The sequence below is a fragment of the Schistocerca serialis genome, chromosome 7, assembly GCF_023864345.2.
Source record: "Schistocerca serialis cubense isolate TAMUIC-IGC-003099 chromosome 7, iqSchSeri2.2, whole genome shotgun sequence".
Taxonomy (NCBI): domain Eukaryota; kingdom Metazoa; phylum Arthropoda; class Insecta; order Orthoptera; family Acrididae; genus Schistocerca; species Schistocerca serialis.
Genome location: NC_064644.1, coordinates 36,742,750 through 36,769,634, shown reverse-complemented (window position 1 = coordinate 36,769,634; position 26,885 = coordinate 36,742,750). Strand labels below are relative to the sequence as shown.

Below are 26,885 nucleotides of genomic sequence, written 5' to 3'. Positions count from 1 at the left end.
TGTTGGAAGATCAACTGAATAGCTGGATATTACTGTCTTGAGGACAGGTTTTAAGAACAAAACTACACCAGTGTACTGGACTATAGTTGAATTAAATCAGGTAATGCTGGAGGAATCAGAATAGTGAACGAGACAATAAAAGCAGTAAATGAACTATGCTACACTGCCGGAAAAAAATTAGTACGTCCATTTTGCGGTTTCCAATTCACTCAAGATTTATTGTTGCAACAGTCCATATGGAGTACACAAAATGATTACATTTACAGATCAACAGCATGAGCCATTCTGAGGTACCAGGCATCGATCGACACTGAACCCCCCCCCCCCCCCCCCCCACACACACACACACACAGTGGAATGCCGCTTAACGAGCACCTCCCATAACAAGCAATTCGCATAATGAGCAAAACAAATTGTAAAAATACTCGCTTAATGAGTGACCACGATTTAGTGTGATGGATCACCAGTCATTCGTGAGCAGTGTGGAAAACGTTCAACAACATGAACACCTTTCATTGCTGGCGGCAGCATATGAACACTGTCTTTAGTACATACTGCAGTCTGTGTTTAGTGCTACCATCTTAGTGCAGCTTGTACTCTCACATTTTTCTACACTTGTATTCACATGTTTTTTTGTTTTTTTTTTGCAAATTTTAATAACCTTCATAGAAACGGCCCCAAAGATAAAGCCGAAAGAAGACAACCATAAAAGAAAGAAAATGCCCTTAGAAATTAAATGTAAAATCATTGGAAAACATGAACATGTTGTAAGCATTGCTGATTTAGCATGCACATAAAATCGGTCTACATCAACTACCTGCACTATCCTCAAGAATAAGGACAAGATTAAGGAGATAGGTGCTTCAAAGCAATGACAAGAGTATCTAAACAATGGTTTCATATTCTGGACGATGTTGAAAGGTTGCTCCTTATGAATTGTAATGAAAAGCAATTGCAATGCAACACTATTAACGAGAACATCATTTGTAAAAAGGCGAGAATGGTTTTCACTGACCTCGTTAAGAAGACACCAGGATCAGTGGCCGAAGAAGTGTTTAAGGAAAGCCGTGGGTGGTTCGAGAAGTTTAGAGAAGAACCAGCATTGGGAGGTACTGCAAAGCAGCCAGCTTCAATACAAAGACAGTGGAGAACTTCATTAGCAACTTTAAGATGCTTGTAGATTCTGAGGATTATCTGCCACAACAGGTTTTTAATTGTGTCAAGATGGGTCTATTCCGGAAAAAGATTCCGAAGCGTACATTTATAACAGCAGAGGAGAATGCATTGCATTGCACAGTCACAAGAAAATTAGAGTTTCTCACACTGCTACTCTGTGCCAATGCAAGCGGGGATTTGAAAATTAAACTGTTACTTGTTTACCATTCAGAAACTTCATGAGCCTTCAAGAAGTGTTAAGTCTAGAAGAGCAAGTAAATGTGATGTGGAGGTATAACAACAAGGCCTGACACATGATATTTTTTGTGATTGTATCAATGAAGTCCTTGGTCTTCCGGAGAAAAAATATTTGCTTGAGGGGAATCTGCCACTCCATGTCTTGATTGTTATGGACAATGCTCCTGCAAATTCTCCAAGCCTACAAGACCACCTCCTTTGAGAATTTAAATTTATCAAGATCCAATTTCTGCCTCTCAACATAACTTAATTACTACAGCCTATGGACCAGCAGATTATTTCTATTTATAACTTTACAAAGCTCTACAGTGAAGCACTCTTTGAGCATTGCTTTGAGCTGACTGAAACTACCACTTTCACTCTCAGAGTGTTTTGGAAATATTACTTCAATATTGCTGCCTGCGACAAGAGCATCGACAAGGCATGGGAAGGGGTTACCAAGAGAACTCTCACTACTAAATGTACCTCTGAGGCATTTGAATCAGTACATGTGTAGACTGTACTCAACGAGATTGTGCCTTTGGCCAAGAGCACGGGATTAGAAGTGGATAACAATGATATTGGTGAGCTTGTTGAAGATCATAACCAAGAAATGACCATCAAAGAGCTTATGGTGTTGCAGCGTGTTTCACAGCAGGAAGTTGTGGAGAGGAGTTCCGAGGAGGAGGAGTAGGTGGCAGTAACAGCATAGAAGCAATTTTCTGGCACAACAAGAGAAACGTGAGAGCATGGAAATCAGCTGCATCATACACTAAAAATCATCAACCCAATAAAGCAGTGGCTTTGCACACTACAAACTTATTTGAGGATAACGCTGTGTCGCATTTTTGCCAAGTGTTGAAGTGTCGGCAGAAACTAATGACCATAGATAGCTCCCTAGTGAAAAAGAATTAGTTATGTATCATGAATAATAAAAGTACATAACACTGCATGTATAATTTTCTTTGAATAAATGGCATGAATAAGACAAAACTTTTAGTACTTCTTCCACATGTAATGCATTATCATACTTTACATTCATTTATACAGGATGAATTGTTTTGCTTAACAAGTATTTCGCACTACGAATAAGAGTCTGGAACAAATTACACTTGCTAAGCGAGGTTCCACTGTATTAGTACATGGTGTACACTACACGGGTGGCAATGTGGACACCGACTATCGCAGTCAGTCGATCACACAGATGGCGATTACTGTCCTGGAATATGTTATGCCACACTCACTTGACCTGTTCACGTAGTTTTGTAAGAGTTGTTCATTGACGAGTCACATGAGCCCTTCTCGTCCTATCATATCCCACACATGCTCAACTGGAGCCAAGTCAGGAGATCATGCTGTCCAGGGAAAATGATGCTCGTATTGCAGGGCACGTTAAGTTTCACAGGCAGTGTGTGGGCGACCATTATCCTGCTGGAACAACAAATCACCTCCCTGTAGCAAGAACGGCAAAATAATGGGTCTAACAACATTCTGCACATACCGAGCACTGGTTAGTGTATCCTAGGTGAATGAGACATATTTTTTCATACCTCATACCACAAGGACTGTCTACTGAGTCTTGGACGAATGCACTCGACTACACGGTGCACACCAGGTCTACGTCGTACATGCAAACAATAATCACTTGCATGCAGGCAGAATCTGCTTTCATCACTGAAGACCAGTGAGTGCCATTCCATCTTCCAAGTGACCCTCTGACTGCAACAGTCGAGCTATGCACGTCGATGCTGTGGGGTGATTGAAGACCGGCTACTGTTGTGTGTGCCTGTAAACCTACTACTAATAATTGGTTTCCAACAGTTCATGATAACACGCCTGGGCTCATCAGCCCTCTTATCTGTGCTGTGACAGCTGTAAAATCTGCCACTGCTGCCCTTACAATACGATGAGCTCAGTAGGTGGCTGTGCTGCATGGACACACAGAACCTCGTCTACAGCTGCAAGGATGTTCACCACTGTGAGCCTTGCTCTCCTTACTCTGGCGCATTGCCTGAGGGGATAACGGTGTTTAGCGTGCAATCACTGGCGGCTTTCGGTGAAAGAGGACGTACTAGCGTACGGGCAGTTTTGGTGGTAGGTGGCCCGCGTGGATGGACGCGTTTTGTGAACGGGATGAAATCATACGGTGAGCTGTTTTGAGGTGGGAAGCCACGCCTCGTTGCAGTTTGTGTTGCTACTCATACAGAAGGGCGGTGAGGCGATGTGCCTCATGTTCTGCTGTTTGCAGTATCGAGTTCCCGGTTTCTTGTGGTAAGATTGCTCTTTCCAGAGGGTAAGGAAGGTGGTTTGGGGATTTCATAGGGATGAACCAAGAGGTTATGAAGGTTAGGTGGACGGCGGAAAGACACTCTTGGTGGAGCGGGGAGGATTTCATGAAGAATGGATCTCATTTCAGGGCAGGATTTGAGGAAGTCGTATCCCTGCTGGAGAGCCACATTCAGAGTCTGATCCAGTCCCGGAAAGTATCCTGTCACAAGTAGGGTGCTTTTGGGGTTCTTCTGTGGGAGGTTCTGGGTTTGAGGGGATGAGGAAGTGGCTCTGGTAATTTGCTTCTGTACCAGGTCGGGAGGGTAGTTGCGGGATGAAAAAGCTGTTTTCAGGTTGTTGGTGTAATGGTTCAGGGATTCTGGACTGGAGCAGATTCATTTGCCACGACGAGTTAGGCTGTAGGGAAGGGACCGTTTGATATGGAATGGGTGGCAGCTGTCATAATGGAGGTACTGTTGCTTGTTGGTGGGTTTGATGTGGATGCATGTGTGAAGCTGGCCATTGGACAGATGGAGGTCAACATCAAGGAAAGTGGCATGGGATTTGGAGTAGGACCAGGTGAATCTGGTGGAACCAAAGGAGTTGAGGTTGGAGAGGAAATTCTGGAGTTCTTCTTCGCTGTGAGTCCAGATCATGAAGATGTCATCAATAAATCTGTACCAAACATTGGGTTGGCAGGCCTGGGTAACCAAGGAAGGCTTCCTCTAAGCGACCCATAAATAGGTTGGCGTACGAGGGGACTATCCTGGTACTCATGGCTGTTCCCTTTAATTGTTGGTATGTCTGGCCTTCGAAAGTGAAGAAGTTGTGAGTCAGGATGACGCTGGCTAAGGTAATGAGGAAAGAGGTTTTAGTTAGGGTGGCAGGTGATCGCCTTGAAAGGAAGTGCTCCATCGCAGCGAGGCCCTGGACATGCGGAATAGTTGTGTATAAGGAAGTGGCATCAATGATTAGGTTAGGTTAGGTTAGGTTAGCAAGGCCCTGGACGTGCGGAATATTTGTGTATAAGGAAGTGGCACCAATGGTTACAAGCATGGTTTCCGGGGGTAACAGACTGGGTAAGGATTCCAGGCGTTCGAGAAAGTGGTTGGTGTCTTTGATGAAGGATGGGAGACTGCATGTAATGGGTTGAAGGTGTTGATCTACGTAGGCAGAGATACGTTCTGTGGGGGCTTGGTAACCAGCTACAATGGGGCGGCCAGGATGATTGGGTTTGTGAATTTTATGAAGTAGGTAGAAGGTAGGGGTGCGGGGTGTAGGTGGGGTCAGGAGGTTGATGGAGTCAGGTGAAAGGTTTTGCAGGGGGCCTAAGGTTCTGAGGATTCCTTGAAGCTCTGCCTGGACATCAGGAATGGGATTACCTTGGCAAACTTTGTATGTAGTGTTGTCTGAAAGCTGACGCAGTCCCTCAGCCACATACTCCCGACGATCAATTACCACGGTCATGGAACCCTTGTCCGCCGGAAGAATGACGATGGATCGGTCAGCCTTCAGATCACGGATAGCCTGGGCTTCTGCAGTGGTGATGGTGGGAGTAGGATTAAGGTTTTTTTTAAGAAGGATTGAGAGGCAAGGCTGGAAGTGAGAAATTCCTGGAAGGTTTGGAGAGGGTGATTTTGAGGAAGAGGAGGTGGGTCCCGCGGTGACGGAGGACGGAACTGTTCCAGGCAGGGTTCAATTCGGATAGTGTCTTGGGGAGTTGGCTCATTAGGAGTAGGATTAGGATCATTTTTCTTCATGGCAAAGTGATATTTCCAGCAGAGAGTACGAGTGTAGGACAGTAACTTTTTGACGAGGGCTGTTTGGTTGAATCTGGGAGTAGGGCTGAAGGTGAGGCCTTTGGATAGGACAGAGGTTTCAGATTGGGAGAGAGGTTTGGAGGAAAGGTTAACTACTGAATTAGGGTGTTGTGGTTCCAGATTGTGTTGATTAGAATTTTGAGGTTTGGGGGGGGGGGGGGGGGGGGGGGAGTGGGGCTGGAAGTGGGAGACTGAGTAGATGGGAGAGACTGGGTCTGTGTGCAATGAGAGGAGGTTGAGGTTTGCTGGAAAGGTTGTGAAGGGTGAGTGAGTTGCCTTTCCGGAGGTGGGAAACCAGGAGATTGGATAGTTTTTTGAGGTGGAGGGTGGCATGCTGTTCTAATTTACGGTTGGCCTGTAGGAGGATGCTCTGAACAGACAGTGTGGATGTGAGAGAGAAAAGATTGAGGACTTTTATTAAGGATAGGAGTTGACGGGTGTGTTCATTGGCTGAGTTGATGTGTAGGTGAAGGATTAGGTGGGTGAGGGCAATGGATTGTTCAGTTTGGAACTGGTAGAGGGACTGATGGAAAGAAGGGTTACAGCCAGAGATGGGAACTTTAAGTGTCAGGCCTTTGAGAGTAATGCCAAATCTCACACAAGCCTGAGTAAATAAAATATGGGACCGTAATCTGGCTAGGGCGAAGGCATGTTTGCGAAGTGAATGTAAATAAAACTTAATGGGGTCGTTGTGGGGATGGTGTGAGGGTGACATGGTATTAGAAGGTGGAAAGTGTAACATGAGGCTGAAATGAAAATGAAAATAAAAATATATGGGGAGAGATAAAGGTGAACCAGAAAGCAACTGGAGATCTGGTATAAAAAAAGTCGAAAAAGTGGTAAACTTGGGTCGGTAAACAACGATGTGCACAAAGGTTAGGTGGTTGTGTTGCCGCCAAAACATGTTAAAGGGTGGAGAAACTTGCCCTTCAGTATATCTTCTCTTCGCGTTACCCACCAGGCCTCAACCTCCGCTAATTTCAAGTTGCCGCCGCTCATACCTCACCTGACATTCAACAACATCTTTGCCTCTGTACTTCTGCCTCGACTGACATCTCTGCCCAAACTCTTTGCCTTTACACATGTCTGCTTGTGTCTGTATATGTGCGGATGGATATGTGTGTGTGTGTGTGTGTGTGTGTGTGTGTGTGTGTGTGTGTGTGTGTGTGCGCGCGCGAGTGTATACCTGTCCTTTTTTCCCCTTAAGGTAAGTCTTTCCGCTCCCGGGATTGGAATGACTCCTTACCCTCTCCCTTAAAACCCACATCCTTTCGTCTTTCCCTCTCCTTCCCTCTTTCCTGACGAAGCAACCGTTGGTTGTGAAAGCTTGAATTTTGTGTGTATGTTTGTGTGTCTATCAACATGCCAGTGCTTTCGTTTGGTAAGTTCTTTTATGTACGCGTATTTGGGTCGCAGCAGGTCTGGCGACTGATTATTAGCGTTGTCATCAAGTTAACATAGTTCTAGTTCTTGGTCGCAACAGGCCTGAGAATTATTGAAATTGTGCCCCGGTTGTTGGTTTGATCGCGTAGTGACCATAATTTGGTATATCCTTTTATATACATTCTTCTGAGTTAAAGGTTTGGGAAGACAAAAAACGTCTGTATTTATGATCATTGCAGGGCAGACATGGGTTTCCGATGTTCTGCACCCAACTGTGATCCTGTACCCTGTACCTTGGGTGCGTATTTGAGTGGAGAGCGTTGCCTATTCTGAGGCGTGCCACTTGCAATCTCTGTCGGAGCCTGTATTGCTCGATCCCCCCGGAACTTGGCCTAGCCCTCCCACCCCACTCCTACTTAACGATAAATCTAGACTTGAGTAGGACCGCATCACACTGATGCCACCACAGTTGCACAACTGAAGCAGTAGTCCAACTTGTGTGGCAATTCACCAAAAGGGCTTTTCCGTTAATTCCGTTACTCAGAAGTCCACAATTTGACCCCTTTCAATCTCACTTAGCTGGCTGTAAGAATGATGAATGCAAGTGTGTGGCATGTTTGCCTGCTTGCTTCACACATTCGCACCACACTGAGCCTCCTGGCTGTGGGCATACCCTATTAAAGCAAAGGTACTGATGGTCCTCTGGTAGCTACACCACTACACTATGGGTTGGCAGACAATGTTGAAACCATTATCAGTAGATCTACTACCCCGCAGCTGGCATACACTGTCATTCGATCAAAATCAATGTCGTCATTCCAGGTGTGCTGATTTATTTTCCAGCAGTGTATTTGGGTAGCAAAATAACTGACAGTAGTAGATGTAGAAAGATCATAAAATCCAGACTGACAACAGCAAGAAATTTCTTAACATAAATACAAATTCAAGTTATAGGAAGACATAAAAGCTAGTTTCCTTGCTTGAAAGCAACTATTGTTCTTTCCCTCTCTCTCTCTTCCTCATTCCCCACAAATGAAATTCCGCAACTTCCCCAACAATTTGTGCTTTAACTTTTAACCTCATACAACTCTTTCATCCACCAGTTGGTATCCTGTATCCTTATGTTTCTTGATTAATATGAAGTTTTGCTAATTAATTGTTTTTTGTAACCTTGTTTTTGGAAGAACGCCATAGTATCTAATTATCTGCAGTTAATATGCAACTTTTTATGAACTGCTCTTCTACAGCGAACTTGATAATAGACGTATAGGTTTATCATCTTATAAGCCTACATTTAAAAATTTAAATCTCAAAATCTGCTTCACCTATGTCCCATACAATTCAACTGAATATCTCTCCAAAATAAAAGATCACATAGTAGGACTAATTAAAACAGTGTAACCTGAGTGCATCTAACAGACACAGACCACCCAGAGATGTTATCGATCCAGCACTTTTTCACACAGAAATAGCTTTGAAGTGAAGTTGACACACATACACTTCTCTCTGGAAGACTATTGTTCAACTTAGCAAAAGAGATCACCTAATTAATGGTGTGACATGGATCTACCACTACCTACATTGGTACAGCCATGCCAAAAAAAGAACCCAGCAAATGTGTCACTGTAAATGTTAGCTGTTTATGGTTTATGTAAGTACTTGTAACGGTAGAATTGTACGGCTGTAGCGGACAGCGCCAGAGCTGCCGCGCTGTGCGCTTATCACGTGGAATGCTGACGGGAATCGCAATCTGAGTCGCGCGCTGTGGCGTGTACACAGCCACCGGCAACAAAGAGCAGTCTGTCTGAGACCGGCCAGTTGTGAACATGTACCGCTCTCGACACAGTGATGACGGGTTACCAGACGCGCGTAATGCATTGTCGCACCGTCTTTGTTAATGAATGGTAAAACTAAGTTTTCCGTGTTCCACATTCTGCACTACCCGGAACTACCGCCCATGCATCCCATCCTAACAGCAAATGGACGCAACAACATTTTACTCAGCCGTCCAAAAGACACCGTTAGAAAAGTGGTGCCAGGTGTGGGATTATTTTCGGAAAACTAACAGTCAGCCAAGGACATCCAGCGCTGGAATTCAGGTTAGTTTAGTCAGATTGGCTTAAAACAAAAGGCAGTGATGGATTTTAAATTTTTCTGTATTGAGTGACCGGTATAGACTGCATTCAAAATGGTAGACGCAAATGCGAGTAACACGGTTGATCTCCAAACCGTTATAGAAGAACTACAAAGAGAGATTCAACAATTGAAAGCAGATAAAAGCGAGTGTAGCCTCCCGGTTGATTTGTCACATGACGGCACTTCTGTTCCAATAAAGAACTTTTCACTGTTGCCATCTGTACCAGTGTTCAGTGGAAAACCTGAGGAAGATGTGAAAGTATTTTTTCAGAAACTCGAAGGTGCAGCTCTGTTGGGTTCACAGACTGATTGAGATAAGCTAGCAGTTGCTAAATTGAGAATCCAAGGAGCCACACAAGATTTCTTTAGTGTGCAGCCAATTTGTGTGAAAACAGAAGTTTACAATGATTTTAAAACGGTAGTGGTTCAGAGGTTCAAACGCAAAAATGCAATCAGATTCTACCGTGAGCAACTTCATAGTTTGCACATGCAGCATGACGAATCTATCGAGCAATTCCCTGATAGAATCCGAAACATAAATGCTCAGACTTACGAGCTTGTAGAGGACGAAAATGAGAACCGGGTCCAGCTTTTCGAAGCCGATCAGAGAGCACTTGACACATTCATCCACGGGTTGTATGGGGAAGAAGTAAACAAAGCAGTCAAGAAGCAGCAGAGGCAATTGGTTTTGTCGAAGTACTGAGATGCCCAAACGACATGCGAAAAGAAGAACGTCGTGTGTTCAAATCAAATGTGGAATGTTACCGATGCAATACGCCCAGTCACAAGTGCAAGGACTGTAAGGAGAACAGGACCTGCCGCAACTGTGGGAAACAGGGTCACTTAGCGAGGAACTGTCGCAACAAAAACAAACCAAATGTGAGCAGCAGACAACTCGGCAGATCTGTAAACGAGTGCGGGGACGTACGAGCCACCACAGCGTCCGCCCCTTGCCCGAGGCAGTGATTCCTGTTAGTGCGGCTAAAAATCAATTCGTTAATGACTTCGTGATAGGTGCTGTTTACCGCAGAAAAAATATTAAATTATTGATCAACACGGGAGCACAGACCTCATTGATGTGGTGTTCTATAGACGAAAGGGACAAGCTGAGACCGCCAATGTTTAATGTGCGGGAGCTGAACGGTGGGAAACAAAGTAACTATGGAGAAGTTGACGTAGAGTTGTGCCTAGGCCAGGACAAATACACAGCACCGGTGCAAGTGGTTTCTAATAATGAAATGTGCTACAATGGTGTACTTGGACTTGATTTCTTATCTGCTAACGGGGCAGAGATATTTGTTGCAGAAGGAAGGATCAGACTAGGTCGTAACAATTACAACCTCGAAAATCATTCTCCATGTCGCACTCAAAGGAGCTGAAATTCTGATGTCAAGGGACCGATCACCCCAACCGACACATCTGTTGGAACCCTCCGAGTCGAAGTACAAATTTCTCAGCCACAGCAAGTTCCTCAGGGAACAGGAAAGACATTCCATGTTAAAAATTTCTCAGCCACAGCAAGTTCCTCAGGGAACAGGAAAGACATTCCATGTTAAAGTAAAGTCGCCACTGATCAGAAAAGGAGCTCTGTTGTTGACCGAACAGTCGGAAAATTGTGAATTATAGGACAAAATGCATTGTTATGTTGCCTGAAGTATAGGCGTAGCTACAATGGTGAGGCCAAACATGGCGAGAGTCCCAATAACAACAACGAATATGAGCAATACAGATGTCATTTTTCCACGAGGAATGAAGGTTGCTGAAGTGTTGAGCATAAGTAAAGATGATGTAAAACCGATTCCAAACGAAGCAGCAGATGTAGAAGTCACGAAAACAGATTCTTGTAGTGATATTGAAACACTGAAACAAGGAGCTGAAAATGAAATCGAATTAAAGAACAAAATTTGGAAGAAAATTGAACATTTGTCAGCTGATGATCAGAAGATTTTAGCACCCGTTTTGTTTTAGAGTATTCAGATCTTTCTAGAGAACATTCAAATTTACCTGTTACTCACTTAGTTCAGCATCGTATACACATTGGAAATGCAGCACCAATCACGCAGAAGCCTTACGGAATTCCATTCAGTCAAAGAGAATTGGTCGAAGATGTGGTCAATGAACAACTAGAGGCCGGAATTATTAAACCAAGAGATCCTGCTGATCCACCATGGTCATCACCAGTGGTCGTAATAAAGAATAAATCTGTTTCGGGTGAACCACAGTTCCGATTTTGCGTTGATTACTGAGCTTTAAATGCCATCACCACGCCAGACATTTACCCATTACCAAACTTGGTAGAAACCCTGGACTATTTGGGCGGATGTCGCATATTCTCAGTCTGTGATCTAACTATCGGATATCAACAGTTAACAGTGCATCCAGATGATCAAACAAAAACTTCATTTGTAACTGCAACAGGAGTGTACAAATACCTCCGTATACCCTTTGGACTACGTACGCTCCAGCTACCTTCCAACGCCCAATGGATTCTGTTTTACATGGGCTCACCCCAACACAAGCTCTTGTATACCTTGACGATGTGATAATTTTTGGTGAAAACATGAGGCACCACACTGAGAGACTTCAAGCAGTATTTGAGTGTATCAGAAGTGGGAACTTGTCTTTATTAATAGATAAATGTCACTCTGCACAAAGTGAAGTGAAGTACCTTGGACATGTTATAACCAGTGAAGGTGTCTGCCCTGATCCAAAATTAGTCGAAGCTGTCAAAACTTTTCCTGAACCACAAACAGTCAAAGAACTACAATCATTTTTGGGATTATCAAATTTCTATTGTCGCTTCATAACCCATTATGCAGATATCGCAAGGCCAATGACACAGTTACTTAAAAAAGGAGCCACGATCAATTGGTCAACAGAATGCAAAAATGCAATGGAAAAACTGCTCTAACCGCAGCTCCAGTTTTGGCCTATCCGGATTTCAGTAAGCCCTTCATCCTCTCCACAGATGCTTCAAATTTTGCAGTTGGTGCTATTTTGTCCCAAAAATTTGATGGCCAAGAACGTCCAGTATTATTTGCTTCCCGGCAGTTAAATAAGGCAGAATGTAACTACACTACCACTGAAAAGGAACTTAGTGCTCTGGTCTTTGGTATCAAACAGAACAGATGTTTCTTAACAGGAAGAGAATTCACTGTAATCACAGACCATGCTGCACTTAAATGGCTGTTGAGCTTAAAGGATCTCAGTTCAAGACTAACAAGATGGGCATTAGAACTGAGTGCTTACCAATCACAGTTTTATCCATCGTCCTGGGAAACAACATGTGAATGCTGATGCGATGAGTCATAAGGATCGTGTTTGTGTCACCGTAAGCCGTGAGGAGGAATTAAAAGCAGTCGAAGAAGAAGATCCACAATGCGAAATATGGAAAAATGATCAACGGTTCGTTGAAATAAGATGGATTGCTGTACAAAGTTATTAACAAAGGGAATTGCCTAGTTATTCCACGAAGCACGAGAGAGCAAATCCTAACCGAACAACATGATTCCTTACTATCAGGACACTGCGGTAAAAACGCAACGAATATCAAAGCAGCTGAAAAGTATTGGTGGCCAAGTCATAAGGCTGACGTATTTGAGTTTGTTTCACTATGTGATTCCTGCAACAGACGGAATAATTCGGGAAGAACTAAGGCACCATTACAAGAACTGCCGGAGACTAGTGAACCTTTTGAAAGAATTGGGTTAGACGTCGTCGGTCCCCTGCCGAAGACCAAGGATGGAAACAAGTACATATTGACGATATTAGATCATTTCTCCAGATATCTTATGATGGTACCAATACCTGGTCAAAGTGCTGAAACCATAGCTAAAGTTTTTGTGAAGGAATTGATTCTGAAGTTTGGATCTCCACTAAGCATTATCAGTGACCAAGGGACGAATTTTATGAGTGATTTACTTAAACAAACATGTAAGCTGATGTAAATAACATAATTGAGAACCACACCAGCACACCCTGAAGGCAATGGTCGTGTCGAGAGATTACACAGAACCATCATTAAAATGCTTAGCCACTATGTAAGCAGCAAACATGATAATTGGGACGTCTGTCTTCCATATGTTGTAAATGCCGACAACGCTAAAATGCAATCATCAATGGGCTTCATTCCCTATGAAATTGTATTTGGACGGAAGATGTGTTCACCCTTGGACTTTGCACGATCAACAGCTGGAATCAGCAATGAACACGTAAGGGAGTTAGCTCGCAAACTGAAGGATGCATGGAGGGGATTGAACCAGCGGAATCATCAGTCCTTCCTTCAGCAAGCCAAGCAACATGATTGCCAAGCAGTCGCGCCGCAGTATCGAGTGGGAGACTCTGTCTACCCGAGCAACGTAGTGCTAAAGGGACAATACCCGATATTGGAGGTCACTCTAAAGCTCCAACTGCCTTTTCATTCGGTTGTCGTCCATGTCAACCGTGTAAAGCTCTACCTGGGTAGATTCCCCGTAGCAACACAGGATGACGAGGACCGACCGTGCTCCAAAACCCAGGAGAGCCGAGCACCATGAGTTCACAGTCCAGACTTCGAGCCCGAGGCGTCACCGCCACCAACCCAGCGATCCAGCCCAAGGCACACTTACAACCTCCGTTAAGTGTGTGCAGTGTGAGTGAATGCAAGGTGTGTTGCGTTTAGCCAAGTGCATACACGAATGTGCTGTGCAACATAAAATCGCAGCTATTGCGCAAGGTGCTCAAGAGTAAATAACATCTGTTCCACAGGTCGCTGAAGACTCATATTTCTTCATATTCATTGTTTAATTCTAGTGTGTAGAACTTATTAACCATGTTTACTGTAATTCGATTCTTTGTCGTGTTAGTGTGTTCCATTAATGCTGTAGACGTAGTACCACAGAATGCAGGTGTGTTGTTTGAACCACAATCAGACATGGCAGTCTCAACGCACAGTGCTACAATTGTGCTTACATATAATTTGTCTGAGATTCACCAACAATTTGATTCTGTTAAAAAACAAATTGATTTGATCTGTTCAATTAAGAATAACGATACAGCCTTGGAAACTGGAACCTCTTGGTATAACAACTGGATTACTGCAAAAATGCAAGTAGAATCCACTTTCGCTAGCTATGAGCAAGAGATTAACTGTTTCTTAAAACTCTTGCCACATCAAAGCTTGATTAGGCGCATAGGCACAAACGTGCCTGGTTTGATTTTGGAGGTAGAGTTCTTCGTACTGTATTTGGTACCTTAACCAGTCAAGATTTATTTGACATAAAGAATAAAATACTAGCTCTAGAGCAGCAGTCTAACACAAATTCAATTAACCTTTCTAATGAAATAATTGTGTTAAGAAATATGCAAAAGACCGTTACTAACCACACATTGTTTATTGAACAAATTGTGAGAGAGTTCCTTACACATTTTAGCACAATTCGTGGTGAAATGAATGCAACCATCCGTGAATTATACGCAATTCTTCAAGCTGTGAGTGCACATTTAGATTTAAACACCCTACTGTTAAGAATTACTGACAGTTTACCAACACTAAATTTGATCCTCTCAATTTAAGAATAGCTTTAGAAAGTAGTTCAAATGATTGCTTGAGTAGTGTTTTATTGCATCCAGACCAATTTTTACAAATGTTGCTGTTTACTGAATATAAGCTAGATGCATCACCTACCATGATTTACCCTGTCAATTCCTACAAGTTATATGCTTATTACAGATTAACTATATGCTTATTACAGATTAACTACCACATATTCTTTAATGATTGAAGATCAATTAACTGTAATTGTTTCTATACCGATTGCCAAATCAAAGCATAATTTTGAAATGTATAAAATTCATACTTACCCTGTGAAATGGAGCCAAGTAGGTATTCATGCAATGTATCAGCTAAAGGATTATTTATTAATCAGTGAAGATAGAAGATATTTTGTATCCCTGAATGAACATGATGTTTGTAAGTGTAAACGTAGTCATAAGCTAATTTGCACAGAGACGGCAGTATTCTTAGATACTAGAGTGTACAGTTGTGAGAAAGATTTGTTTATGAACACTCTGCCTCGCGGTGACTGCTCTAGGATTTAAATGCATCTTCATCAACCATTCCTTAAAAGATATTCTGAAGGTATAATATATTCGTTTAACTCAACTCTCGAAATCACATTTACCTGTAAAACGTTTGACACACTTGAACTACCTTTCACATTCAAATTAACTGGTAGTGGATTAATGCAGAATGTTACGCACTGTGATTTATCATGCGATCTGTTTGAAATGCCTTCTGTATTACCAACCACCTTTCATGCAGATGCAAAATTCCCTTTAACAAGGATGTTACCTGATTATTACAATGAATCATACTTACTGACCTATGCAAATCATTCTCTGTCCAGCTTACCCGAGGATGACAATTTAATTGCAGATATCCATGAAAGTGTAATAAATACTAATAATGAGTTAAATTTCTTAGACGCAGCAACTAAAATTAAGTCTATTGAATCTTCCAATAATGCTAATCCATATTTGATTGTCAGTGTTGTGTTCTTTGTGCTTTTACTGATGTCTCTTGTAGGTACAGCCTATGTAATGTACGAAATTGTTGTCCTGAAAACCCGCTCATCAGTGTCCATCGTCACTGCGTCTGCAAACAGAATAAATGTTGAAGTGCCCCCCAATGCCGCCATTGGCAAGACAAACGCATGATGCCCAGGAGGTCTTCTCGAGCAACCTTCGGTAGCTTGTTTTCATGAGGGAGGGTGATTGTAACGGTAGAATTGCACAGCCGTAGTGGACAGCGCCAGAGTCGCCACGCTGTGCACTTATCACGTGGAATGCTGACGGGAAATGCAATCTGAGTTGCGCGCCGTGGCATGTACACAGCCACCGGCTACGAAGAGCAGTCTGTCTGAGACCGGCCAGTTGCGAACATTTATCGCTCTCGACACAGTAATGACGGGTTACCAGACGCACGTAATGCATTGTCACACTGTCTTTATTAATGAATGGTAAAACTAAGTTTTCCGTGTTCCATATTCTGCACTACCTGGAACTACCGCCCACGCATCCCATCCTAACAGCAAATGGACACAATAACATTTTACTCGGCTGTCCAAAAGACCCCATTAGATACTTCTAGAATATTTACATACATCTTAGATACCATAGTAAGTACATAACTAAGTGCTAATTCAAAGGCAGACACTTATTTTAAAAGATAATACTCAGTTTCTTTTAACAGTAACAGAAGAATGTTTTTGTAATAATTGTTGTTATTATTATGTATGCAATAGTAAGAGAAGTAATTGTCGGAACAAATGGAAAAGTAGAACAACACAGCATCTGCTCATATATGTTGTGTTTAAAATTAGTTGCATCTTTTGACTGTTCAGTACTGAGCAAGTGGAGGGAAGCATTGTTGACTGCATGTGGTGAGTGTGTCAGCAAGTGACAATAAGCCAAGCCTACTCCACAAGGAATCACTTGCCTGTGTGAACAGCAAGCTGTGCAAGCCGGCCAATCTACAACCTTATTCAAACAATTTTAAAGAAACTATTTGGCAATAAACTCTTATTATTGCACATCTTAAGGCTTATTTCATCAGCTTTATGATGAACCTATCATATCACTAATGGTCACAGTTATTGTGATATTGGATATTAGGTAAACTACTGCCAAGAATTCTTAAAGTTTGCAATGAAAAATAAGGGTCGCTATGAATTTGCGTTTGGTGCATGTTACATCATATGCTGCTGCATATGAAATGTTGGTAACGTATTGAATTAGTCTGTAAACTGAAGGATATGAAGACCTACTTGAAGTCTAAATGGAACGTATGTAAAAAGCACTTGTCATGAATGCATGCACCACTGAAAAAGCCAGAATGAAATACTCAGAAACCCCTTGTATCTCATAAACAGTCTGAGATATCAAATAAAGATTTTGGCAAATGATAGCATGCAAAAAGGAGAGTATTTTGGCATATGATTAATATTTGAACTTCTAAATCTACTGAAACATTCAAGTAACAACAGTCCCCCCCCCCCCAAATGAAATAAAGTAATTTTTTAGTACCATTGACAGCTGGTGAAATGAGAATTGCTTTGGGTGAAAAAGTTAACACACTGATTTTTATACTGAGCATGAGGTTTTTCATGAATTACTGACCTGTCGTGCCTTCAGTTGTTAGTTTAACATTATACTGTTACAGGATACTGTTTCAATTCCTTTTTAAACTGCATTAGAATGTTAGTGACACTCTGCTGTGTTTTCACAAACGAAACAGATTTTAACATGGCAATAAGAGGAGGAGGAGATTAGTGTTTAACGTCCCGTCGACAACGAGGTCATTAGAGACGGAGCGCAAGCTCGAGTGAGGGAAGGATGGGGAAGGAAATCGGCCGTGCCCTTTCAAAGGAACCATCCCGGCATTTGCCTGAAGCGATTTAGGGAAATCACGGAAAACCTAAATCAGGATGGCCGGAGACGGGATTGAACCGTCTTCCTCCCGAATGCGAGTCCAGTGTGCTAACCACTGCGCCACCTCGCTCGGTATGGCAATAAGACAAGTCACGTATTACTCGAGACCAGTCCTGTGGTGTAACATCTGCAACAGCTTCTTTTGTCAGCATTTCAACCCCACTAAACATAAATTTCTTGTTTTCTGCCATATTACTTTTGACCTAGGCCCACATATCCTCAGCTGGATTTAAATAAGCACGGTATGAAGGAAACCTGATTAGTTCGTCGGCCTGATAGTGTGGAGCGTTTGGCTTGTACAGCACTGCAAATTCCATTAACTCTGCTTTATACATGTTATGTTCAGATTGATCCAATGGAACATTTCTTTCTACCCAGAGCAGAATATCTGCATTCCTCCACTGCATAGCTGGAGCTTTGTCCATTACAGAGAGTCGTATGCACATTGTCCATTAGAACTGTCAAATTCGGAGGAATATTTTGCAGCAGAACATTATCTTCACAGCTGGTGAATGTGTTCTTGGACAACAAATTTTCATGTGAACCTCGTGTTCAGGCGTGCTGCCCTGTTATTATTAAGGCAACACCAACACAAAACACCTGTTCATAATACCTGACAGCTGCAGAACGCTTCTACACCTACACCTACATCTACATCTACATCCATACTCCGCAAGCCACCTGACAGTGTGTGGCGGAGGGTACCTCTAGTACCTCTATCGGTTCTCCCTTCTATTTCAGTCTAGTATTGTTCGTGGAAAGAAAGATTGTCGGTATGCCTCTGTGTGTGCTCTAATCTCTCTCATTTTATACTCATGGTCTCTTCGCGAGATATACGTAGGAGGGAGCAATATACTGCTTCACTCCTCGGTGAAGGTATGTTCTCGAAACTTCAACAAAAGCCCGTACCGAGCTACTGAGTGTCTCTCTTGCAGTGTCTTCCACTGGAGTTTATCTATCATCTCTGTAACGCTTTCGCGATTACTAAATGATCCTGTAACGAAGCGCGCTGCTCTCCGTTGCATCTTCTCTATCTCGTCTATCAACCCTATCTGGTACGGATCCCACACAGGTGAGCAATATTCAAGCAGTGGGAGAACAAGTGTACTGTAACCTACTTCCTTTGTTTTCGGATTGCATTTCCTTACGATTTTTCCAATGAATCTCAGTCTGGCATCTGCTTTACCGATGATCAACTTTATATGATCATTCCATTTTAAATCACTCCTAGTGCCTACTCCCAGATAATTTATGGAATTAACTGCTTCCAGTTGTTGACCTGCTATGTTGTAGCTAAATCACAAAGGATCTTTCTTTCTATGAATTCGCAGCACATTACACTTGTCTACATTGAGATTCAATTGACATTCCCTGCACCATGCATCAATTCGTTGCAGATCCTCCTGCATTTCAGTACAATTTACCATTGTTACAACCTCTCAATATACCACAGCATCATCTGCAAAAAGCCTCAGTGAACTTCCGATGTTATCCACAAGGTCATTTATATATATTGTGAAAAGCAACGGACCTACAACACTTGCTTGCGGCAACCCTGAAATCTCTCTTACTTTAGACTTCTCTCCATTGAGAATGATATGCTGCGTTCTGTTATTTAGGAACTCTTCAATCCAATCACACAATTGGTCTGATAGTCCATATGCTCTTACTTTGTTCATTAAACGACTGTGGGGAACTGTATTAAACGCCTTGCGGAAGTCAAGGAACATGGCATCTACCTGGGAACCCATGCCTATGGCCCTCTTGAGTCTCTTGGAAGAATAGCGCGAGCTGGGTTTCAAACGATCATCTTTTTCGAAAACCATGCTGATTCCTACAAAGTAGATTTCTAGTCTCCAGAAAAGTCATTATAGTCGAACATAATATATGTTCCAAAATTCTACAACTGATCGACGTTAGAGACATAGGTCTATAGTTCTGCACATCTGTTTGACGTCCCTTCTTGAAAACGGGGATGACCTGTGCCCTTTTCCAATCTTTTGGAATGCTACGCTCTTCTAGAGACCTACAGTACACCGCTGCGAGAAGGGGCAAGTTCCTTCGCATACTCTGTGTAAAATCGAACTGGTATCCCATCAGGTCCAGTGGCCTTTCCTCTTTTGAGCGATTTTAATTGTTTTTCTATCCCTCTGTCATCTATTTCGATATCTACCATTTTGTCATCTGTGCGACAATCTAGGGAAGGAACTACAGTGCAGTCTTCCTGTGTGAAACAGTTTTGGGAAAAGACATTTAGCATTCCGGCATGTAGTCTGTCACCCTCTGTTTCAGTACCATTTTGGTCACGGAGTGTCTGGACATTTTGTTTTGATCCACCTACCACTTTGACATAAGACCAAAATTTCTTAGTATTTTCTGCCAAGTCAGTACATAGAACTGTACTTTTGAATTCATTGAATGCCTATCGCATAGCCCTCCTCAACTAAATTTCGCTTCGTGTAATTTTTATTTGTCTTCAAGGCTTTGACTATGTTTATGTTTGCTGTGAAGTTCCCTTTGCTTCCACAGCAGTTTTCTACCTCGGTTGTTGTACCGCGCTGGCTCTTTTCAATCTCTTGCGATCTTGCTTGGCACATACTCATCTAGTGTATATTGTATGATGGTTTTGAACTTTGCCCGCTGAACCTCAACACTATCTGTACTTGAGATAAAACTTTTGTGTTGAGCTGTCAAGTACTCTGAAATCTGCTTTTGTCACTTTTGCTAAACTAAAAAATCTTCCTGCCTTTTTTAATATTTCTATTTACGGCTGAAATCATCAATGCAGTAATTACTTTATGGTCACTGATTCTCTGTTCTGCGTTAACTGTTTAAAATAGTTCGGGTCTGTTTGTCACCAGAAGGTCTAATATGTTATCGCCACAAGTTGATAGTCTGTTTAAGTGCACAAGGTAGTTTTCAGATAATCCACTTAAAAAAAATTTCACTGGATTCTTTGTCCCTGCCACCCGTTATAAACGTTTGAGTCTCCCAGTCTACATCTGGTAAATTAAAATCTCCACCCAGAACTATCATGCTACTCTGTCCTGTGCAAGCTCCTTCATCTCCCAGTACCTACTGCAGCCTACATCCTTCTGAATCTGCTTAGTGTATTCATCTCTTGGTCTCCCTCTACAATTTTTACCCTCCACACTGCCCGCCAGTACTAAATTGGTGATCCCTTGATGCCTCAGAACATGTCCAACCAACCGATCCGTTCTTCTAGTCAAGTTGTGCCACAAACTCCTCGTCTCCCCAATTCTATCCAATACTTCCTCATTACTTATGTGATATACCCATCTAATCTTCAGCATTCTTCTGTAGCACCCCATTTTGAAAGCTTCTGTTCTCTTCTTGTCCACACCATTTATCGTCCATGTTTCACTTCCATACATGCCTACACTCCACACAAATACTTTCAGAAACGACTTCCTGACACTTAACTCAATACTCGATGTTAACAAATTTCTCTTCTTCAGAAAAGCTTTCCTTGCCATTGCCAGTCTACATTTTATATCCGCTCTACTTCGACCATCATCAGTTATTTTGCTTCCCAAATAGCAAAACTCCTTTACTATTTTAAGTGTCTCATTTCCTTATCTAATTCCCTCAGCATCACTCGACTTAATTCGACTACATTCAATTATCCTCGTTTTGCTTTTGTTGATGTTCATCTTATACCCTCCTTTCAAGACACTGTGCATTCCATTCAACTGTTCCTCCAAGTCCTTTGCTGTCTCTGACAGAATTACAATGTCATCGGTGAACCTCAAAGTTTTTGTTTCTTCTCCACGGATTTTCATTCCTACTCCGAATTTTTCTTTTGTTTCCTTCACTGCTTGCTCAATATACAGATTGAATAGCATCGGGGAAACGCTACAACTCTGTTTCACTCCCTTCCCAACCATTGCTTCCCTTTCCTGTCCCTCGACTCTTTACAACTGAAATCTGGTTTCTGTGCAAATTGTAAATAGCCTTTCGCTCCCTGTATTTTACACCTGCCACCATCAGAATTTGAAAGAGAGTATTCCAGTCAACATTGTCAAAAGCTTTCTCTAAGTCTACAAATGCTAGAAACGTAGGTGGAGGATTTCTACTAGCCCTCGTCTTTTTACCTACTTGATCCTCTGCTGCCTTCACTACTTCATCCCTCAACGCTACCCATTCTTCTTCTACCGTATTTCTTTCCCCCATTCCTGCCATTTGTTCCCTTACGCTCTCCCTGAATCTCTGTACAACCTCTGGTTCTTTCAGTTTATCCAGGTCCCATCTCCTTAAATTTCCACCTTTTTGCAGTTTCTTCAGCTTTAATCTACCGTTCATAACCAATTGATTGTGGTCAGAGTCCACATCTGCCCCCGGAAATGTCTTACAATTTAAAACCTGGTTCCTAAATCTCTGTCTAACCATTATATAATCTATCTGAAACCTTCTAGTATCTCCAGTGCTCTTCCATGTATACAATCTTCTTTCATGATTCTTGAACCAAGTTTCACTTCCATACATGCCTACACTCCACACAAATACTTTCAGAAAAGACTTCCTGACACTTAAATCAATACTCGATGTTAACAAATTTCTCTTCTTCAGAAAAGCTTTCCTTGCCATTGCCAGTCTACATTTTATATCCTCTCTACTTCGACCATCATCAGTTATTTTGCTTCCCAAATAGCAAAACTCCTTTACTATTTTAAGTGTCTCATTTCCTTATCTAATTCCCTCAGCATCACCCGACTTAATTCGACTACATTCAATTATCCTCGTTTTGCTTTTGTTGATGTTCATCTTATACCCTCCCTTCAAGACACCGTCCATTCCATTCAACTGTTCCTCCAAGTCCTTTGCTGTCTCTGACAGAATTACAATGTCATCGGTGAACCTCAAAGTTTTTATTTCTTCTCCACGGATTTTCATACCTACTCCGAATTTTTCTTTTGTTTCCTTCACTGCTTGCTCAATATACAGATTGAATAGCATCGGGGAAACGCTACAACTCTGTTTCACTCCCTTCCCAACCATTGCTTCCCTTTCCTGTCCCTCGACTCTTTACAACTGAAATCTGGTTTCTGTGCAAATTGTAAATAGCCTTTCGCTCCCTGTATTTTACTCCTGCCACCTTCAGAATTTGAGAGAGAGTATTCCAGTCAACATTGTCAAAAGCTTTCTCTAAGTCTACAAATGCTAGAAACGTAGGTGGAGGATTTCTACTAGCCCTCGTCTTTTTACCTACTTGATCCTCTGCTGCCTTCACTACTTCATCCCTCAACACTACCCATTCTTCTTCTACTGTATTTCTTTCCCCCATTCCTGCCATTTGTTCCCTTACGCTCTCCCTGAATCTCTGTACAACCTCTGGTTCTATCAGTTTATCCAGGTCCCATCTCCTTAAATTTCCACCTTTTTGCAGTTTCTTCAGCTTTAATCTACAGTTCATAACCAATAGATTGTGGTCAGAGTCCACATCTGCCCCCGGAAATGTCTTACAATTTAAAACCTGGTTCCTAAATCTCTGTCTAACCATTATATAATCTATCTGAAACCTTCTAGTATCTCCAGTGCTCTTCCATGTATACAATCTTCTTTCATGATTCTTGAACCAAGTGTTAGCTATGATTAAGTTATGCTCTGTGCAACATTCTACCAGGCGGCTTCCTCTTTCATTTCTTACCTCCAATCCATATTCACCTACTATGTTTTCTTCTCTTCTTTTTCCTACTGTCGAATTCCAGTCACCCATGACTATTAAATTTTCGTCTCCCTTCACTACCTGAATATTTTCTTTTATCTCATCATACATTTCATCGTCTGCAGAGCTAGTTGGCATATAAACTTGTACTACTGTACTACTGTAGTAGGCGTGGGCTTCGTGTCTATCTTGGCCACAATAATGTGTTCACTATGCTGTTTGTAGTAGCTTACCCACTCTCCTATTTTTCTATTTATTATTAAACCTACTCCTGCATTACCCCTATTTGATTTTGTATTTATAACCCTGTATTCACCTGACCAAAAGTCTTGATCCTCCTGCCACTGAACTTCACTAATTCCCACTATATCTAACTTTAACCTATCCATTTCCCTTTTTAAATTTTCTGACCTACCTGCCCTATTAAGGGATCTGACATTCCACACTCCGATCCGTAGAACGCCAGTTTTCTTTCTCCTGATATCGACGTCCTCTTGAGTAGTCCCCGCCCGGAGATCCGAATGGGGGACTATTTTACCTCCGGAATATTTTACCCAAGAGGACGCCATCATCATTTAATCATACAGTCAAGCTGCATGCCCTTAGGAAAAATTACGGCTGTAGTTTCCCCTTGCTTTCAGCCGTTCGCAGTACCAGCACAGCAAGGCCGTTTTGGTTAGTGTTACAAGGCCAGATCAGTCAATCATCCAGACTGTTGCCCCTGCAACTACTGAAAAGGCTGCTGCCGCTCTTCAGGAACCATACGTCTGTCTGGCCTCTCAACAGATACCCCTCCGTTGTGGTTGCTCCTACAGTACGGCTACCTGTATCGTTGAGGCACACAAGCCTCCCCACCAACGGCAAGGTCGATGGCTCATGGGGGGGAGATTTACCTGAAATATTTTCCAAATTTTCCTTCAGGTGTTCTGCCACAATAGCTACTGAGCCAGGGGGCCTATAGACATCCAATTACCCTGTTTGGGCCTGCTTTAACCATGCCCTTCACCCAAATTATTTCACATTTTGGATCACAGTCAATTTCCTTCGATACCATTGCACTTTTTGTCGCTTTAATGCCAGAAAATACTACAGTACAATGAGAGTTGACAGATACAGCTAGGCATCTAACATGTGACATCACATTGTACTGCTTATCCACGACATGGCAATAGTGTGTGTGTGTGGGGGGGGCACACGCACTTTTGTGAATGTGTACGTGTCTTCCTTTCTGAAGAAGGCTTTGGTCGAAAACTCAATGTGCAACAGTCTTTTCATTGTGTCTATCTGCAACTCAATGTCTCTTCTTTACAGTGAGTGCAATCTGTCCTTTTCATAATACTGTCGATATTCCAACCTGGACTTTCCATTATTTTGCATTGCTTAAACTCATAGAATAAAATTCAGGCTGTAGTGTAGTATAACAATAAAACATAAACTTCTTAAGGTGATGATTAATTTCAAGCTTACTCACAGTTGCTGGTAAATCTTCATCCATATAGTCATCCATGGGAACATTAACAAATGATGGCAATTTTGGATTCCCTTCTTTCTCTCCAGCTTCCGCTGATTTATTACCTGTGTCTTTATTTTTATGACTGTTTGGAGTGTCTGCATTTCCTGTACCATCACGGTTCTGTAAATGATTTGAAGAATTAATAACTGTGAAGAAGTGAAACATGAAAAAACAATTAGATGAAAAGGGAAAGGTGGGACTTTATAGCTTCATGCAAAAATATTACAATAAATGCAAAAATGATCCACCTCATTACTGATTTGAGACACAGTAACCATTTGTTTCTAATCAGAGAATAAAAGGATCTTTAAGAACCACAATCTGTCCCACCTGTATGGTGGTGCTATTCAAAAGTAAGTTGGTTCGAATCTTCTTGGTGGATGATATTTTCAATGTCAGTAACTGGCCAGCAAGGGGAGGAGAAATTGCGGTGTTAAGTTTCTGATCACCACTCTCATACCAATAGCCTGATTGAAATTTCAATTCTCTTTGCAGTGTCCATGAAGTGAGACCATAACACACTGTGGAGTGTGATCTGTCCGCCGAATGGGTGTGTTAAGTTCTGCAGCCCCCTCACTGCTATTCAAGAACAGGCTGTGCGCCGGCAACATGATTCGCACTCTCCCTCCCATTCATCCATAATAACACAAACCCAACACTGCACTATACATCCATATGGAGGACATACACACTTGACAGTTCATAACAGGCCAGAGCAACAGCAAAGCACCTTCACTAGGACCTCACCTAGAATGGTGATGTGGGATTCCGGCATCTGCTCCCCAATGATCACTGCCTGAGCATGGGTCTATTTTGACTTTTTTGAATAGTTATAATTACTTGCACTAAAAATGTTGCTGCAGAAAAGTTAATAAATGGGTACACGTGAAGAACAACAAAGAACTTGTAAGTTAAGATACTGTACCATCTAGCAATAGGTTCCAACTAATATTTTACAGAGAAGTTGCCAAAAAACACCTTGTCTCAAATATGCGTGAAGTGGCTCTATTCATAAAGTGGCCGGCACGAAAGTAGAGTCCTCAAGGTCACGGCCGCTGCCTGCTACCAGCAGGCGCTGCGGGCTGATTTAACCGCCTCTCGACTTTGTTGCCATGTAGGTACCGTTAGTGGTGTGGTAGGTCAGAGCAGCTGAAAGCCATGCTATACCGAGTGTTCACGTCTGATCTCAGTGTCTTAATGTCTTTAGAAAGGTGCTTTGACATGTTCAGTGGCAGACAATGCAGGAGCAACGGCCTACTTGTAGTACTCCTCTGGTCGGTGTGCGTAAAGGGCAGAAAGACATTTGTGAACAATCAAAAATTATCATATCGAATGTAACTCACTTTTTAACTGATCTGACCGACAATGAAGAAGCGAGGAATAACTTAAATTTTGCACAAATTCATAAACTTACTGCTAAAGCTCCAAGTCAACTGTAGGCTGTATTAGCAAATCTGTGTCGCTGGCAGAACCTCCAGACATGAATGAGTATTTTGATTTTCCAAGAAAAGATACAAACGTGAACGGAAATCAACCGACTTTTACGATGAGCTTGTGCGTAGAACTGTACTTGGATATTACAACAGAGTAGAGTATCTAACGGCTAAAAAAATACAGCCAGACCTCCGTTCTTCGTCTTCTCTGCTCCTTCTGTTTCAGATTTAAGAATTTAATGACGGACAGAAATTCTTAATGGAGCGCAGAGGCATTGCAGCAGCAAGAGCGAAGTTTTTGCGTACAATGCACTTCTTGCATGCTGAAGACACCAGGCCTGTAGTGTACTTGGATGAAACTTCGGTTTCACAGAAGCACACCAATACATACATTATGGCATGACTCCAAAGGAAATGGTGGTTTGAAAGTGCCTACTGGTAGAGGTGGCCGATTAATCATCGCAAACGCCGGTTCATTAACCACAGGTTTCATACCAGAGGCCAAACTTGTTTCTCATGGTGGGAAAAGTTCATGCCAATCCGATTGCCATTCAGAAATGAATGGAGAAGTTTTTAAGAATTTGTTTATCCGACTGTTGTCTGCGCTGGAAGAAGGGTCAATTATCATGACCTCCATTCAGATAGAAAAGCTGCCACATTCAAATTGGTGCAAACCAGATATTTTGGAGTGGTTAAAGAGACAGAATGTTTCATTTTCAGTCAATGAAACATTGTGGTGCTACTGTATCAACTTTATATATTAACAGTGCAGTAACATAAGTCCC

General features: G+C 42.2%; 1 protein-coding gene across 3 annotated transcripts in view; it reads right to left on the bottom strand.

Moving 5' to 3' along the window:
- The window catches only part of LOC126412526 (protein tramtrack, beta isoform-like), a 143,566-nt gene that overhangs the window by 71,251 nt on the left and 45,430 nt on the right, over positions 1-26,885 (bottom strand). For all 3 annotated transcript variants that reach the window (XR_007575303.1, XM_050082165.1, XM_050082163.1), the window contains exon 6: positions 24,626-24,787. Coding sequence is in view for 2 of the 3 variants with exons in the window: in XM_050082165.1 (XP_049938122.1) it covers positions 24,626-24,787 (162 nt within the window). In the remaining variant the exon portion in view is untranslated. The remainder of the gene's footprint in view (positions 1-24,625; positions 24,788-26,885) is intronic.